At 37.0% G+C, this 19,543-nt stretch overlaps 1 protein-coding gene across 2 annotated transcripts in view; it reads right to left on the bottom strand.

The window, feature by feature from the left end:
* The window catches only part of tasp1 (taspase, threonine aspartase, 1), a 30,140-nt gene that overhangs the window by 9,683 nt on the left and 914 nt on the right, over positions 1 to 19,543 (bottom strand). Inside the window, exons 3-12 of one of the 2 annotated variants that reach the window (XM_079634965.1) lie at positions 18,441 to 18,508; positions 17,661 to 17,729; positions 14,927 to 15,047; positions 14,313 to 14,397; positions 13,327 to 13,406; positions 11,743 to 11,834; positions 9,568 to 9,609; positions 5,908 to 6,081; positions 5,198 to 5,276; positions 1,101 to 1,211 (exon numbers count right to left, since the gene is read on the bottom strand). In XM_079634965.1, the coding sequence (XP_079491091.1) occupies positions 1,101 to 1,211; positions 5,198 to 5,276; positions 5,908 to 6,081; positions 9,568 to 9,609; positions 11,743 to 11,834; positions 13,327 to 13,406; positions 14,313 to 14,397; positions 14,927 to 15,047; positions 17,661 to 17,729; positions 18,441 to 18,508 (921 nt within the window). The remainder of the gene's footprint in view (positions 1 to 1,100; positions 1,212 to 5,197; positions 5,277 to 5,907; positions 6,082 to 9,567; positions 9,610 to 11,742; positions 11,835 to 13,326; positions 13,407 to 14,312; positions 14,398 to 14,926; positions 15,048 to 17,660; positions 17,730 to 18,440; positions 18,509 to 19,543) is intronic. The other variant, XM_079634966.1, reaches the window with a different exon arrangement.

Raw genomic sequence — 19,543 nt, 5'->3', positions numbered from 1 at the left:
CACATTCAGACTCTTGTACATTACGTGTGCGAGCTGCAGTACAGTTAATGGCCACCGGTGTCGCTAATAACAAGGGTTTCTCAATTATACCTATAGGCCCTTTAACACAAGATAAAAGGTCATTTCCATGTTAATTAGAGACAACAATATGCATCAATGATTATCTCATGTGCTTGTGAGTTTTGCACAATATTTTAGTTTGATTTGAGTTTGGATATCATATATACCAACTTAAATATAGCCACGAAAAATGTGACAATGGATAATTTGTCTCAGATCTTGAAAACAAATGAAAGGTATTAGTCACTAAATATTTTAAATAATGTTAAAATGGTTTAACTTTCATTAATTTGATTAAATACTGATCCATTTTGTTGCAAGTGTGAGACAGCTGTGCACTGCACTTGCAGAGAGAGCCTATCCACACGCTCTTCTGATTGGCTGTGATTTGTGATTTATTTGGTCGCATCACGTTGCGTTTTGGGTGTTTATGTTGATTTATGAGGGTCAATATAATGTTGACTAACCAAGCTTTGCAGGAACACATAAAACTAACATTAAATAAATAAATAATAATAATCAAGAAAGAAGATTTCCGTGCAACAAAACTATAAAGGTCACAGGCCAAAACCAGCAAATATTCCCACATGTACTTTGTGTTACATTCAACATAAAATCCAAGCAGTTTCACAAACCCAATTTCACAAGCCCAGAATGGGAACCAAACGAGCAAAGCTTCTGAACATGAAAGGCGGCGACATCTTCAAATGCACTGTCAACAGAGTATTTATGGCATCTGAAAATAACTGTGGCCACACAAATATGATTTAACCAAAAACTTGTGGAGCCCATTCTAAAGAATGTTATTGATCCACAAATCCAAAGATACAGAAAAAAAAAAAAAACACGTTGCGGCTGCCGAATTTTTGTAGCGCTCATTTCCAGTCAAGCAAGTTGTTAATGATTTTGTTGTTCAGTTTTAGCTCAGAGCTGCTCTTACTCACATATACTGTGGTGAAGAGATGCTAGCCTACTGAAAGAGAGAGAAACATGAAAACAGGATAACAGGGAGGGAAAGAGTCTCTCTGAGAGTCACTCACTGATGAATTTATTTTGCATAGCCTCCAGTAGGGCCTGGTGTGCGTTTTCAGTCTGCATGGAGGTAGAGCACTCTCTGGCCAACATGGTGCGAATCAGGTGCTCTCCAGAGCCTGCAACAGTACAGACAAGACCCACATTCAATCATTTAATATAATAAAATCAGATAAAAACTTATTTATTATGTATATTGTACAACAGCGTGTAAATGTTTGGAACTGTCAGTTCCAGTTCTGGTTTTCTGTGTTCATGGAGTTCATGTTATTTTCATACTGAATTGCAATTTGTCTGTGCATTTGCATTTTGAATTTAGGGCTGCCCCCTAATAGTCAAATGAACATTAGTGAACGTGAAGAGGCTTAGTGAACCAAATTTTAATTAGTCGGTTATAAAAAATAAATAAATAAAAACTCCACATGACGAACAGATTGTTAACACGCTGGTCTATGTGGTAATTATGTCAAGCAAGACATCCAAAAGTTCACCTACTATCATTCATCGACCTCAAACATGGCTCATCATTTGAAACATGCAAGTAGTAATGTTAGCCACTTAACATGGTCACCCGCTCGAACGTTAAAGCTTTATCCAAGCACTTGAGCGATTAATTCGTATTTTAAATGCTCATTATTACGGTTTAGTTTTCTCCATAATATAGAAAAATGTTACATATATTATTCTTTCTCAGCCATGAAACTTAAACCATTTTCCGATGCCACTTCCCAACCCCAAGTATATATTTAAGTTTACGTCATTATGCGTCAGAAATCTCACGCTCCAGACGGCCAAGAACGCACTCCGAACTGTTTGCTGACGCTGTGGATTACAGGTAATAATGTCGTAAATAATGTTCAGTTTCTTGCACAGGCCGATCGTTTTGCTTCATAAGACCTCAATGAATCGTCAGGAGCCATGGGTTTTAATTTCGTTTTGTCTATGTTTTTTTTTTACTCTCAAAGTGACCATTGACTTGCATTATATGAATCACCAAGGACTTTACATTTACAATTTTCATTTTTTGGTGAACGGTCCCTTTAATGCATTCTTGCTGAATAAAACTGTACTGACCTCAGGATTGTGAATGGTAGTAGATACATTTGTATAGCGTTTATAGTTCATTAGTAAACGGATTTGACAAGACTAATAAAAATACGGTTCAGTTTGTAACAACCTTAAACAACTTGTGAATCGGACACTGGTAAGAACAAACCAATACCTATAAGACTGGCTTTGAAAAGATAAATTAAACAATGAAACATTCTGAAATGAAAGAGGTTTTTATTTTTATATAAACTATGATATTTACATTAAATTAAATTATATATATATATATATATAGTACATAAACATCTAAAACATTATTCTAAATAAAATATATACGTGTGTGTGTTTTAATATATTTTTAAATATAAATGTTTAAATGTAAACCATCTGTTTGGCAAGTCAGGTGTCCCCACAGGAACTAAGTTAAAAGAACATGTAAAATATAAAAATAGTAAATCTCACTGTTCTGACACTAAAGACAGTCAAAGTCATTTGCCTCTCAAAGGCAAACGTGTACAGCAGCCAGTTTTCAAAAGGGAGGGAGTGTAAAGCAATGCGTAAACACAAAATGTCTGGCAGCCTCTCAAGCCTAAGAAACCATAAAGCCTTAAGAAAATAGCCGTGTTGTTTCTGTAAACACAAACGTGGGCCCCGTAAAATATCAGGTAACTACAACAAATCTCTGTGCGGGTTTGTTGCCATGACAATTAGATGCTAATTTCTTTTCTTTTCTTCTTTTTTGTTGTTTTAACAAAAGAATGAACAAACGACTGGCTCCACCGTTGGCTCACTATTTTCAAGTTACCGTAAACCCTCTCATTCTCTCTTGAGAAATGGATGTTACTGGCAACAATATCACAAGTTAACAGTTAATTTAACAAGCAAACAGTGCCATGATAGTGCAAACTCAATTTCCAGTGGAAAGTAAATAAAACACAACAAACCAGAGATGGCATAAAACGGGCAAACGTGGCAAAAGGAATCAACACTGACTTGCCTTTCGCCCTCAGCGAAACCACAGCGAGCGCTGCTGAGACTAACAGGGTTGACCTGGGAGAAAACGAGCTCTTTGTGTCAGTATGAAGCCAGAATGATTGTTTTTCTCCTCCTTTTGATAGGAACGCCTTTTAAGTTGGGAAATGAAAAGCAGGTGCACCGCTGGAGCGCACACTCGAACGGCCTGTCCTCACCGCCATGAGTTTTCAATTTTGAGGAGGATGAAAGAGAAATGCATGCTGAAACAGCCATGGGGGGAGAAGGTGATAAAATGTGTGATTCTGCTTTTGTTTTCAGAATGGCGGACGATCAAAAACAAAGAGGCACAAAACACAATGTAGGTTCCGTGCCTGTTGCACATGCGTTTGTGTGATTATGAAGTAAAAATGTCAATAGGGAGCGCACGTGTAAAACAGTGCTCGTAATATTTCAGACCTGTTGAATCAAGCAATAGGGCATATCTCACAAAATCTATCAAGAACATGTCTGAGTAATATTTCCCATCTAAATCAAGAAACAAAATATAGAAATTGCATATTGCATAATGAAAAAAGCCTGTTTTAATACCATTAAGATTTATTGCATAAAGGTTTCTATTTTATCCCACCATATTCTCATTACATCAATTAAAAAATAAACATTATTTAAAAAATGTATTTACCACAGTAAATTTAAAATTGTCATCAAGAGTAATACATGCCCTACGCCCAAAATGGTTTTGTTCTTTCTATTTCTATTATTTTATTTTTTTCGCTTTCTTTCTTATATATATATATATACACATACACTTTTTTCTCTTTTTTCATGGTGAGATGGAAAAAAAAAACACTAAACTGCAATCGACTTTTTGTTAACCAGAGGAAATCATACATGCTGCACCCCTGTGCAACATGCCATGCTTGAATGAATCCCAGTCTCTCTCCAATAGGCCAGGTGTGTGTTCCCTGCAGGGCTCAGGCCAGGGCAAAGGTGCTTTCACACAAGGGTGCCGCAGAACAAAGGATGAAGGAAAAGAAAAGAAATATGGCCTTCATCTTAATTTAACACTCTTTGGAAGTTGTGTAAGTGATTATGGCATGGGGAAGCATATTAACAGAGGCTACAGTTCGACAATTCAAAGCCAAGTAGAGCTTTTTACAAGGTGTCTGGTTGTTAAAGCAATGTCACTGCCTCGTGAAATATTATAATAAAGTTACAGGTGCAGTTATGCACCGTGTCGTGGTTGTTAAAGTATGTGTAAATTTACTGCACCGGATAGGGGAGACGGGATAAATGAAATGATTAATAAATGTAACATCAACGTAATGCACAATGCACTAACTATGGCCATTTCAGTTAAAGAAAATCTTCCTGCATCACCCTTAACGTTCACTCCTTCCCAATTAGCAAAGAAGCCAAAGCATATACTGTACATACTGTACATGAAAGGAAGTGATGTGTTGTGATGCGACTTATACACCCAAAGAGAGATTTCATCTTTTCTTTTATCTTGACCTAAAGACAATAGCTCCTATAGCATCAATTCCAACATAATCGTCTTGTCCTTGTCCACGTCTACCCATGAAAAACAATCTGTCTTTCATCATTACTGCTTTAAGAAATCCAGACATCCTCTATGGGCACAATGGATTTGCTTGTGTGTATGTGTTGTATGGAGATGTGAATCATGTCTGTGGACTATTGACTTGGGCACAGGCAATAAAAGGAATAAAAGCTTGTTTTATTCATGTGACAGAAAGCATTAGTTTAAAACGTGAAGTGTACGGCCTTGGGCCCCGCTCACGGCAGGAATAAAGTAAAGCAGAAATTTTTGCTCTTGAAATATGTCCCTACTAAGACACTGGCTAATGACAATAAGATGTCGGAGGAACAGATTGACATCCATATCAGATTTTTTACTACAAAACAATAGAAATTAAGATATTTTTATCGACTGTAATTGTGCACAAATTTCTTAAAAAATGACTGAAAAGTGACCGACTGAACCCTTGCAAAACCTGTCAAAAAGCAGTGAATGTACAGTAATGTCACACTAATATGACTCCGGTGTGTTTGATACCTGAGGTACTCACAGCTGTAGAGTAAAGGCTGACGTCTCGAGCGTTTTCAGCCCAGCAGCCACACCCATAGTGAGCAGCCTGAGACACAGAAAGATATGAAGAAAAACATGTCGGATGCAGAGAAATTAAAACATTTTATGATTACATATCTAACCTGTTAATAAAGCACTTATAACCTACACTGTGAAAATATCTAATTTCAGTGCAAATATTTGCAACATATGATACTGTGAAGAAAAGTTTGGGGACAGTAAGATTTTTTTTTTTTTTTTTTTTTTAAGTATTATACAGTATCACTAGGTCTTTCTATTAAACCAAAAATCCTGAAAAAAATTATCATGCTTTCCACAAAAGTATTAAGAAACTGTTTTCAAATTGATACAAAACCATTACTGAAAGCATTAAATCAGCATTTTACAATATTAAGCTTAATTTAAATGTAATATTTCACAATATTACTCTTTTTCCTGTATGTTTGATCAAATAAATGCAGTCTTTAAGATAAGATCATGAGCCAACTTTTGACCGGTAATGTAATGAAGCATCATGTTGTGCTAAAAAAATTGTGCTCAGTGTGAATAGGCCTTAATTATGAAAAGTCCCCTATAAATAAAGAGCTTAAAATATGCTACATCCCCGGAATGCTATTTTATTTAAGCATTATGGTCAAATAGAATATGGTCAGACTCCGGATAAAACCAAAGGTCACCTGTCCAACCCGACCCGGGTGTTTCATGGCCAGACCTCCGCTGGATACCGCAGCCGCCACATTCCCTTCCCGATCCACTACGACCGCACCAACTGTATCCAGACAGGCTGAGTTATTCTCCTCACCTTCCACCATGATGTCTCCTACTGGCTCCAAGCAGCCTAAATCGTTCTCCTGCGCAAACAATTGCCATTCCATTAGAATTTCCTATCGCACACAGATAATAAACAGCACTATTCAGCAGTCGAACATCCTGAGTTCATTAATACAGTGAAATCAAAAATAAAATGTAAGTGTCAATGTATCTTCATGCAAAACCGTGGGCCAAAAAAGAGGAACAAAGAGGCTGTGGTTACTGGCAACTTCAAAAAACGCACATTTCCAAAGCCCAGAATAATACTAGATTGAAACGTTACTGAACATAGCTTCTCTTGCAATGTTTTTTCTTTTTTCTTTCTTGTCTATGAAGTAGGCTTTCAGACCCAGCTGGCTACCATAACCAAACTTGAACTTTGTCAAACTGGGGAACTGAAATACACATAGCTATCTAGCTTGAGCAAATAAAGTCCAATTACATATCAGCATCTGAAAAATGATCCTCATGCTCTCATTTATAATGAGTAAAGTGGTCATTTTAAAAGGACTGTTTTCATTTGCTGATTGCTGTGTACTTTGGAAAGAAAGTTGATGTGGACTGAAAGAGTCATGGAGCCGTTTGACAAATTGGCCGATCCTGGGAAACTGCGGAAGGGGACGTGATGACTTATTTATAATTTCATCTTACCAAGAACAGAGTGTCATTACTAGGCCATGGATCTTCAGAACTTTCTAAAATATGAGTGAACAGGCTAAAATAGGATGTTATTATTATTGATCTCACAATCAGCGATAAATCTGACAGAATCAACTTCAGAACAACATCTGCTCTCACAGACCTTTCCAAAGAGGAGCATACATTTTTCTCTCCTTGAGTAGCTGTTTGTATAACCTTCATGTCTTAAAATAATATTCCGTCTCTATTTTGGTGTGTCATTGGTGAAATGTACAGGTAGGTGGAACACCTGCTAGGCATTGCTGTCGGTCGCACCTCCTCCGGTGCCCACGGGTCAGCTGCAGGGTCATCATCCATGAAACCACCATTCACCAACGTTTCACTCCTTTAATCCTGGAACGTCTCCTGGTGGCGGAGCAGAGACAGGGACGTCTCCCTGTCACCCCCTGCAGTTGATAGGTGTTACCCTCTGTGGCTGTAATCGGGGTTAGTTGTTCTTTCCCCAGCTCTTGTCTTTCCTCCTCAGCCAGAGCCAAAAGCTCCCCTTCTCAGCTCCTCCGCTAGCTCTTTGGTTGCCTTCTTTAGGTTCCCTCCGGTCACTCCTACCTCCCTCAGAAGGCGTGTGGTCTTCCAGCCCTACGTAGCCTCGGCATCCAACCTCCACTGGATAGATTGTGGTCTTCCAGCCAGCCTCCCGGCACTCAGAAGTCAGCTCTGGGTACTTGGCCTTCTTACGTTCGTAGGCAGTCTCCATCCCCTCCTCCGCTGGTATTGTGAGCTCAATGAGGAGCACGGATTTTGCCTTGGTAGACCACACCACTATGTCGGGGCGGAGAGATATAGCAGTAATCTTGACCGGGAAACGGAGCTGCCTGTCGAGATAAACTCTCATATTGCACTACTGGTCAGGGGAAAACGGCCTAGATGTTTCTCTTGGCCAGAGGTTTCTTATTCCCCCATCTTCCGTGACAAAGGTGATGTGGTTGTGGTTCTCTGCTGGTGGTACCCCTTTGCTGCCCTGTCGACACCCCTCCATCACCTCGGCTAGCTTTCTCAGGACCTGGACGTGGCGCCATCTATAGCTTCCCTGGGAGAGCGCAACCTTACAGCTTGACAAGATGTGCTGGAGGCTTGCGTTAGGGGTATTGCAGAGTGTGTAGCCTTCCTCACTCCCGAACCACTGGTGAAGGTTCCAAGGACAGGGAAGCACGACGTAGGTTGCACGGATAAGGAAGCTGAGCCTTACCTGCAGAATTTTCCACAGGTCTGCCCAGGTGATGTTTCGGTTGACAACTCCCTCCACGGGTTGTCCACCATCCCTGTCAGCCCTGCAACACGGCCTTGATCTTGTAGCGCTCCTTCTCCATTCCTGTCACCTCCGCCACCACCATCTCCTTCCTCTCTTTGTGGTTGGCCTTGGACCAGAACCGTGGCGCTTCTCCTCACCCTGGCCCTGATCTTCCTGCCTGGACTCTGCCGACAATCTCTTGATTTTGCAAACGACTGACGGCTTGGTCGACCTCAGTTTGGGTGTTTCACTTTCAGCCTAACCTTAGGGTTCGCATTCCTTACAGCCTGGTCAGCGGACTCTCTCAACTCGAGAACCTTTCATCAAAGCAAGTTGGTAAAACTATTTAACTAACTTAATGTTTCTAATCTTTTTTTGTAAAAAAAATTGTCAGGTTTTTTGTTATACTTTTTGACCAATGAATTCACAGTCCCTCTATTTTATGGTGACTTTTCAGGCAGATTTGAAAGCATACATCAGGTACCTTTTTTTGAAGAGATACATTTAAAAAAACATATATTGTTGATTGTTTAACTATTCTTATTTTTTATAGTAGTAAAAAAAAATGAAGACCTCACTTAATTCAGACAAGTATCTCACTTAGATACTTGAAAACTGTAATGATATAAAACAAAATAAGATTCCCTAATATTCCCAAGTTTCCCACAACTGTGGGAAACCTTCAATTCTGAAGTCATATTTCTATAAAGCACAAGTGGACCCATTCACTCACATAAAAGAAGTTTCAGACACATCTTAATTATGAGAAGTATGCATTAACATTGAGCGAGAACCCCTAGACCCCAGGCCATCCATGCTATACAAATGCATTACATCCCCAGTAAAACAATAAATATGGCACTTATAAAATCAAACAAACCACAGGCCACTTGAGAGGAGACTGGGAGATGTGTTGTTATCTTAATGACCATTTAATGCATCGCTTTGGAGAAAAGTTTTAACTGAACTGAAGAAAGACCATGTGGCATCCCAGAGGCACAGTTCATTCATGCAGAAAGAGCCAACAGCGATCACTCACTTCAAACTGATGCTATCTTTAAAACAAACCGTACAAGGTTCGAACTCCGAACACAAATACCACATATACCGAACCAAGTTAGACTGCAACGTATTTGTCTTTCATGTCAAATAACATTTCGCCCACATTCAGACACTGTAATTTGCAACTAATGACCCAGGAGTGACCCAGGAGTTTCGCTTTCTCATTGCGACCACACAAGCGTCACATCACGGTTGGATCTGTGCTGGAAGCCATTTTCCCTCGCCACCTGCATTCCATGTGTACCTGTCAAATCACTTCCTTGAAAATTCACCAAAAAAGTAGGAGAGATGCTAACATGTTCAAGCACATTACGGGAAATAATTCGGTCAAATAACTTCAAGATGTTGGCGTGGGAAATTGGGCGGCAGGGTGGTGCTGAAGCACGAATGTCTCATAGGCCTCAATCACAAACACAGAAATGTATTGATTTTTTTCCCTTAAAAATAAGGCCTAAATGGTCAACAAAATAAATTATGCATTTGAAACTGCTCTGACATAAATGGGTAAAAAGATAAAAGTTAACATATTCATGTCTACCTGTTCTGGTGAACTCATGCTTTTCAGGTCAGTGACAAGAAGCTACAAAAGAGCATCAGAGAACTGTGTCACCCAAGTTAAATTCCTTGTGTGCAGTGCCATGTCAGCAGTGTAGTAAGTATCCGTATGTGTGTTTCCTGTGATTGTGAGTAATTGAGGTCTCCACACCCCCCTTTAAGGTCGTCATTACCCTATGGGTTTCCTCCTCTGGGTATATGCGGTGGTTTTGAATTAGAGGACTGAACAGATGCAGATCCTGTTATCAGTCGAGTAATAATGTCAGAGCAAATGCCTCCGCTGCACTGTGTTTAGGCCTAATTAAATGTGTTGCACTGAATGGGAGGGTGGAAACCTATAGATCATGGAGCATTTATAGGAGAAACTTGCATATTTAGTTCAGTCTTTTTTTAATCAGAGTTTAAAGAGCGCATATGTCAAAAATCAAGAGCATATCCTGAATGTTAAAGTGTTCCCTTTTATTACAAAAAAAATAAACTCCTAAAATCAAGTCTGATCCAGACCGACAAAGGACATGACATTTTGACGGCAGCTTGGTTTCTAATTCTGAAGGCTGGGTAGCCCCGCCTATATTTAAATGTCATTGGTCCACTCCACATAACAGTATATTAAATCTAAAATATGGACATGGTTGATTCATGTCATGCAGCGGTTTTGCATTCAGTGTGTAAAGAACGCTACCTGATTTAAAAATACTGTTAAACTCGGGGTCAAAAATAAATATTTTTTGTCCGTATGACAATTGCATTATTTATTCCAGGTAAAGATAATTATTAAATTAACATATTATTATATAAAATATTGTATTATTTATATACTAATAGCAAAAAGGAGTATTAAAGTATTTCCTTGTTAATATAATTAAATTAAATATACAAGTGATACTCGAAAAAATTTAATATCGTGCAAAAGTTCATTTATTTCAGTAATTCAACTTAAAAGGTGAAACTAATATATTATATAGACTCATTACATGAGCTATTTCAAGCCTTTATTTGTTATAATTTTGATGATTATGGCTTACAGCTATGAAAACCTTTTCACAATATCCTAATTTTGAATTTGGGGTTTTCATAAGCTGTAAGCCAAAACCATAACCATCAAAATTATAACAAATAAAGGCTTGAAATATCTCACTTTGCATGTAATGAGTCTATATAATATATTAGTTTCCCCTTTTAAGTTAAATTACTGAAATAAATTAACTTTTGCACGATATTAAACATTTTCGAGTTTCTCCTGTATTGATAATTAAAAAGGTATAATATATTTTGGTTAATAATAATATAATTATGATTATTTACAGTTACAATTATTCAACCCCCATTGCTAATCAGGTTTATTGGCAAAATGTACAGACTTTCAGCTGTTTGCAATTAACAAATCAAACAAAAGTAATTGAAATAGCTCAACGGCAAATATTTCAAGTGGTTTCCCCAAATTCAACTGAAAATTAAACATTTTAAGAGTTCTGCATTCTCAAAATTATTCAACCCCTTCATGGCATGCATCTTTAGTACTTAGTAGAACATAATTTTGCTTTTATGACCTGCTGCAAACGAGATGTATAATCAGACACCAGCTTTTGGCAGCGTTTCTGAGGAATCTTAGCCCATTCATAATGAGCAATGGCTTCCAGTTCATTAATATTCGTGGGTTTGCGTGCTGCAACCGCCTCCTTCAAATTCCCATCAGAGATTTTCCATGGTGTTCAAGTCACGTGACTGTGATCACCACTGTAGAATCTTCCAGGACTGCTTCTGCAAGCAAGCCTTGGTGGAATTTTAGGTATGCTTGGGATTCTTGTCCTGTTGGAAGGTCCAACGACACCCAAGCTTCAGCTTCCTCACTGTAGGCACAACGTTTTCTCCTAGGATTTCCTGATATACAAAAATTAATCAATCTTGCCTTCCACATGCTGCAGGTTTCCAGTGCCAGAGGATGCAAAGCACCACCGAAAGTCTGTAAATTTAGCCAATAAACCAGATATGCAATGGGGGTTGAATAATTTAGATTACAACTGTAATTTATTATTATTAATTTTATAAATAGTTTGGTGTTGAGCATTCATTTTAGACCCTGGTTGGATGGGATGTCATTGTATGTATAACATGAGCACAAAAATGAGAGAAGTGATCATTTTGCACGTTCACTCACATGTCCACACGAATGTCTTCTCCTCTTCGTCTCAACCTGCTCTGCCAGCTCCATCTTCCTCTTGTTCCTCTTGTAACCTGACAAACTGAACTCTGTTGAGTGTTGAAAAAGGCATGCCAGTCAATAATAGATTTTACTCCACTGCTTTGACTTCTAATCCAAAAAAACTTTGTCTGTGTTATGAGTCATGAGACCTACGAAATGCTGACAAATGTTTTGCTCCTGTGGCCTTATTGCTTAGATTATTAGTTTTATTATTCATGATTATATATTGCAGCAAGGGTGTGTGTTTGGCGGGGGAGCCTTTACTCAAACAATAAATCAGTCTATTGGTGGAAATGTGGTTGAAATCCTCAAAGTCTCCCTAAATAATGGGACATGTGTTGGAATGAGGTCATGGTTTTGGCATCAGATCATTTCCAACGCTGACAACACTCACTCTATCGCTGTCTGACACACACTGGGAGTCGGCATGGGGCCCTCTATTAAAGTATAGAAGCCATTGTTTACCAAATACTGCATTCCACTCTGGTGAAAATCTCTTAATCAAAAAAAAAATCAATGAAAAGGGCACAATTGAGTCATTTTCCAGAATTGGATGGAAAGCAAATAGGGCTGGTAAAAACAACGCTGAGTCAATGGCTTAAAAATATGAATCAACTAAAAATACTCCAACAGATGAGATCCCATGTCATCTTGCCAATCATTATTCAATGAAATTATTACATGCAACTGTCAAGACTTACAACTGAGATAAAAGGCAGTGGTTTTGGTAAAAACATCAACAACTGATTCCACATATAGTATACTTCATTAAAACTGTAACGTGGGAATTTAGTTAAAGGACAATATCAGAAATGGATTCCCTTAAAGAAATACAAGAGCTTTCAAGGCACTGCTGAAATAAAATGCTGCATCAGAGCTTCAAGTGGGAGGTGTTTGCGGTCGGTTTCACTCAATCAACATGTAGCTAAATGGTTATATATTTACAATGAATATAAACAATCACAATTCAGTATCCAAACTAGAGTCTGAAAGAAAACTAATTGCACGTGAGCATGCAAATTTTACGATTACATTATTGCTGCCAGTAACAATTTGTATGCTGAACAATTACGTCAATGGTAAACTTTTTCCACTTTAATCTTATACTTTAAGTATAAGTATAAAATGAGAAGCCAGTTTCAGCCTAAAACTATTTCTATTAGGGATGCACCGAAATGAAAATTCTGAACCGGAAACCGAAAATTTCTAGATGCACTTGGCCGAAAACCAAAAATTATTATTTTTTTTTCTTTTTATTTTTTTTGTATAATTTTTTTTTTCTTTACTGAATATATAAGAGCCTTTTAACATTTGTACCTCCTGTTTTCCCCTAATTGTGGAAAATAATGGTATTTAAACTCACTTTACAATTTCTACATGAACTTTTTAGCTTCTTTCACCAATAAGAGTGATTAAGTAGTTCACAATATTCAGTAATCCAAAGACGCGTCCTGATCTGTATTATTAATACATACAAATCTAATAAAAAGACTGCAGTCAAAGCAGCTGAAAGAAGAGTCTGGGTGGTCTGATACTCACTGGTGGTCATCTTCTCTGTAGGGCATGCTGGGATCCCATGGCTGATGGCCCACTGTTCTGCTCCTTTGCCCACTAAAAAACTGACAAAGTAGAGATGTGATTTACATAAAAGGAGCAATTTCATCACACTTTCTACGTTCTACTTCAAAACGTTCTACTTCTATACTGGAGGTTTAATGTTTTTATTTTGAACTCAGCAAAAGATAAGTTAGATCGGAAGATAGATCGGCTGCATTTATTTGATCCAAAATACGGCAAAAACAATAATAAAGAAAGCTTTTGTAACATATAAATGTCTTTACCGTCACTTTTGATCAATTAAATTCATCCTTGCTGAATAATATATTTATTGACCCAAAACTATTGAATGGTAGTGTACAATGTTACAAAAGCTTTCCATTTCAGATAAATGCTGTTCTTTTGAACTTTCTATTCATCAAAGAATCCTGAAAACAAATTGTGCATAACTGTCGGATCAGTTGTTATTATTTTTATTAAAACAGAATTAAATAATTTACATTTGACCGTTTTATTGTATTTTTGATGTAGACTTCTTTCAAAAACATTAAAATAATCTAACCAAACCCAAACTTTTGAATGGTAGTGTATGTATGGTATTATAATTTAAAACCAAACCAATATGAAAATGTTTGTTTGACTTAGTTATCAAAGGAATCTGGCACAAGTAAACACTTTTTGGGGCCACTGCGATCTACAGAATATGTCTTAATCTATGACTGGCACCTATTTCCTATAGCTAAGAAAATAAACTTGCTACATTTGTCACAACAAGATGCATGCATTTAGTCCAAGCATGTTTTGTCTTGCTCAAAGTTAGTACTTGTTTGTGTATTCTGTGCATACTGCGATTTAAATGCTGCTGTTTTCCACTAGAGTATTTGCCCTGAGGCATCAATGAAGTATGTCAGTCTGTGTATATGTCTAAGTTGATAGCCAGAAAGCCAACATCAGAGAGCTTGGCTCACCAGGGAGGGATCCTGCCAGCTGATAACTTCCCCTTCTGAGTTTCACTTAATAATCTTCTGGCTACCAGCACTGGGTTCTTGATTCCTGATAGAAAGAGCTGCATTAGTATCACTTTTGCTCAAGAAAGCTTTCAATATGGTAGATGAAACCTGCATTTGGCTTCCTCGAGCAGTTTTGCTGAAGATTTTTTTGGAGTTCATTGCACCCAAAAAAATAATAAGAAGAAAAATAACGTTTCACTAATATCAGTGTTAAACTAAATAAACTTCCTTTATATTGACACTGCATGTCAAATCAAGTTTTTTTAGTTTTAACCAACGTGGCAACAGGTTGATGGGGTCAAATCGGTCCTGTTTTGTGCCTCAATTAGTTTAGAGTGAAAAGAAGTAGCGTATATGCTTAATTATGTATAGCATTTACATTTATTTTCTAAATAAACAAATGAAAAAAAAACATATTTTAGTCTTGCATTTTAGCATTCTTGCACGAACAAATGCAATTAGCCAGTTTCTTATAAAAGGCTAAAGACGTTGCAAGTTGGCCTTTATTTGATTTTCTTGAAATTCAAATAGCACCTTTAATCACATGACAAAAAGCTAAAACCAGCACCCACCACTCAAGGCTCCAACAGCTCCATAGTTTAAAGACTTCCCATCCATGATGCTGGCATCACACTCAATCTCACCCGAGAGGTTCAGGTTGGAACCGGTACCCGCATTGGTGAACGGGGAGTCCTAAAAATAAACATCAACCTCAAAGTTAATTTCTTTCTCTTCTAAAATTATAAGAAACAAGCAGCGTGGACAGTAACAAACTATTCCTACTTTATTAACGTACTTAAGTACATTTATTAAGTATCTGAACTTTATCTGAGTATTTTTATTTAGGGAAACTTTTACTTCCATTATGCTACATTCCTATGCACAATATAGTACTTTTTAATACGCTACATGTCATGAAAACATTTCGTCCTCGTTATTTTGAAGAGAAGTTCATTTTATTAATTCATTTTTTTTATACAAATTGGTTGTTAACACCACAGTTTTGTTGACCATGTGGTGCATATAATCATGTGGCTCCTTAAGATGGCTCCTGGTTAAGCATTGTCAAATTGGCATTGAGAAAGGTCAGATGTGACCGAAACATTTACCATTAAAAAAAGTGGTTTTATCTCGCAATTCTTGTCCTTCTTTTCATTGATGGAGTATGCAGCCTTTTTTTATAATTTCCCTAGGATTTATTATTGTAAATGAAAACTATATTTAGGTCATGACTGTCAATTGTTTGTGAACTACATCTGCTGTAAAAGGGTGAACCGTTTAAGCATAAAATACTTTAATGAGGACATGTCCACATTTGTCTATTACGTCTGAACGGGGTAGGTTTTAGGTAAATAAACTAAAAATAATGTTAAAATAACACAAATGAATGCCTATGCATCTTCCCCTCTGCCGTAGCAGTTTTAAATTATGTGAAACTATTATGTTTCCATAGCGTTCTTAAAATGTTAACACATTTTGCCCTACGTGATGTGTTTTTGTATACTGTATGTTTATATTTGTCAACATGCATTCATTTTTCTATATAATATATTTTGTTATTTTTACTTGTTTGCACACTTGCATTTTCAGTTATTATCAGACTAGTTATCAGTATATGACAAGTTTTGACAATATAAGACAAGGTAAAAAAAATATTTATTTGCAGACCAATACATATTGTCTACTAGTGCTGGCTACTTTATAACAATTCAAAATTCATAATAACTCAATGTCAGACTGAGCTGGCATTCACCAATCAGTACTTTTTACTTTTAAAGTACATTACTCCAGTATATTAAAAATCAAGTACTTTTACTCAAGTAAAATTAAAAAGGAGTACTTAATACTTTTGCTGGAGTAATATTTGATTAGGGTATCTGTACTTTTACTCAGTGGAAACTTTTACCACCACTGGAAACTATACATAGAAAAATCCCTAAATTTGCCACATTTTAGTTTTAAAATATGTTTATGCTAAATGTTATGTTTTCCTAGCCTGGCTAACGCCAGACCCAATTCTCGTTGAGACTTGGGTCTGGGAACCACATGTTCATTTTCTCGTATTTGAGGCGTGGTTTACGAATGCGCCGGCGCCGTTTATTGGGTGCTAAGAATGTCTATCAAATGCGCATAGCCAATCGTTTCCATTATACCAGATGACGTATGTAGAGAAATGGTTTAACGCCAAACGCTGCTCTTTTTTCTAAATAAAATTGCGATCTAAACTACTTGGAACAATATCTAAGGCTGCATCAAAAGGTAGCTTCGCGTCTGCTGCCATGTTGACTCCATAGATATAAACAAACTGCTTAGTTGTGTCGAAAAGATGTCGTCATCGTCTTGCTGCTCCCTCCCCGTTCTGTGATTGGTTCCCTAAACGAGGCGAAAATAAGGTCCATGGTTTCCAGACTGCCTTTCAGCGAGAATAAAATCGCGCTGCGCAAAGGCAGTCTGGGGAAACCCAGGCTAATGTTTTCCTATCCTCCTGGCTTAATATGCAGACACAACTATAAGCAAGTCATTCATAGGTTGCTGTCCCTGAAAACGCTGCGGCACTTTCAAAGCACTGCCCTGTTTGAGTGGTCTGACATGTCAGCTAATGGCATGTTAGTGCCAAAAAACACTGAAGAAATTTGTGGAAATGCGTGTAGACTTTCTGTCTGTCATAGACCTTAGTCAGGGTAGACGGAACATTGAATTTTACGCAGATGGATACGAGACTATGAGGATACACTTACAGTCTTTACAATGGCATTCATTGTATAAAGGTAATAGATCCCAAGTCATTTTTACAATTCACACTTTTAAACACTTTTATAGGGTTTTTTTGTATACTGAAAGCTTTTTGGAAAGATATTTCTTCAGCTAAATTGGCCTTTTTTTAAGCAACAGTAGAATCCCTTCAGTGTTATTGTAAAATAAAACTAAAAAAATGTTTAGGTCATTGAAATAAAATATATTATATATATATATATATATATATATATATATATATATATATATATATATATATATATATATATATATATATATAAAATTAGAAATGCTGGCTTGGTCACTAACTGGAATTAGAACTAAAACTACTACAATGAAAATAAATTAAAACTATAAAGAAATATTTTTTAAAATGAGTAAAAATTACAAAAATGACTGAAATTGTACAAATAAAAGCTAGTTCAAAATATAGATTGTTGTATTTGACTTGCTTGTCATCCCTTGACAATTGCTTGCATATTTATCTGAAATGTTTACTAACTATTTTTGTTCTATCCATTTTCTTTGTGAGTTGTTGTGATCCACTATCACCTCTAGCTCTATAAGAGCTGCTGTCACTGCCTCCAGTGCCAATCCTCCAGCTCTGAGCCTGTCCACAGCCTGAAACACATTAAATCACAACTGATGACAGCAACCTCATGTCTGCCAGTGCCGAAAACCAACTCAGTGAGTGCTCTGCTCTACTTCGGGATTCTAGAGCTTCATGCAGAAAAGATCACACTAAAATAATCTAGACAAAACATTCAAAATGTGATAATCCAATACCAAGAGCTTAAAAAGCAAATAAAGCTGCAGTGTTTTCCACTTGACAAGCTTCTAGCAGAGAGCGTGGAATGGTATATTAAGCCGGGCAGCAGTTCGCGGGTCGCTGCTGGTGTCATGTTATCAACACATAACTCAAATTCCCTGGCACAGGTGTTTTACTCAAGCCTGATCCCTTCTTTTCATTCTTTACACGGAACCGTGGACTGGGAAAAGGATTGCACTGCAACTTGCCAACCAATGCATTACTGTTCGCTGCTAAAACATCCATTACAATTTTGTCAGCATATCTTAGATTTTGTATATTGACAATGTAATAACATTGTGCAAATGCAAGCAAGAAGGAATTCATCTTTGTGTTAAAAATGTTACACAACACGTATCAGAAATCATGCAAACTGAGCTGGGAATGAAAGTTGACTATATCACTGAACTGACATCTTGTTGACGTGACCTCTGGCAGAGCTATCCAAATGTGTGAGGGCACAGCAGAAATGCAGAGGTACCTTAAGGCATCAAGTTTTGAATAAAGAATCACATGCAACTCACTCTCTGGCAAGCTCTCTTGCACACATGTTTGTATTCCTTGGCTTTGGATTCTGAATGATACCCTGCCCCTGTGGAGATAAAATCATCAAAAATAAGACAGACATTTCTTACAAGTGAGGTTCTTCAGCTGTTAACATTTTGTAGTTGCTTATATGACATTGCTTGTCATTTGAGTTTTTTTTTTTTTTTTTTTTAGAAGTCTTGCGAATAAAGTAAGTTTCATACATGAAAAGTCTTTATGATCCTAAACATTAAAGGGATAGTTCACCCAAAAATGTTAATTGTGTCATTTATTACTCACCCTCATGTTGTCCCTAAAGTTTCTTTCTTCTGTTGATCACAAAATAAGATATTTTAAAGAATGTTGGTAATCAAACAGTTCATGGGCCCTATTGACTTACATAGCAGGGAAGAAAATACTATGGAAGTCAATGGCTACAGACAACTGTATGGTTACCAACATTCTTTAAAATATCTTATTTTGTGTTCAACAGAAGAAAGAACCTCATACAGGTTTGAAACAACTTGAGGGTGAGTAAATTACAAACTTTTTATTTTTGGGTGAACTATCTCTTTAAAGAAACCGTTTGCCGAAAAAGTTGAATGCCCTAGTCACCTTCATGCCTATCCAAAACAATTTGTTATTTATTCCATTATTTTCCACACAATGTTCATAGTGACAATCTGTCAAGTTGTCGAAAAGACAAAAAAACAAAAAAGCAGCATACACGTAGTCCTTATATTTCAAGTCTTCAGAAGCTATACAAAATATTAGACTGTTATCGACAGATAATATTGAATATAATATTCAAAGCTCTCAAATCCCATTCACCGGCCATTATTTCAAGAGCAATGCTGGTTTTAATATGCAGAATTGAGAATGACATTTGAGAGCAGCAGCAAATGGGGAAATCATCAGTAAGTACAAACTTCAAATAATAACCATTTAGGCTTTTGTATGTCTTAAGAAGAAGTGGAATACAGTCATATTGACTTCTTTCATTGTGCTTATAGTGTGTTTTATGACAGACTAACCATTATAAGGTGTTAACCTTTCCTTTTGTGTTCCAAGGACAAAAATAACAACATACTAGTTTGGAAAG

The sequence above is a fragment of the Phoxinus phoxinus genome, assembly GCF_949152265.1.
Source record: "Phoxinus phoxinus genome assembly, chromosome: 14".
In the NCBI taxonomy this organism is placed as follows: Eukaryota; Metazoa; Chordata; class Actinopteri; order Cypriniformes; family Leuciscidae; genus Phoxinus; species Phoxinus phoxinus.
This window is presented reverse-complemented; position numbering and strand designations above follow the sequence as displayed.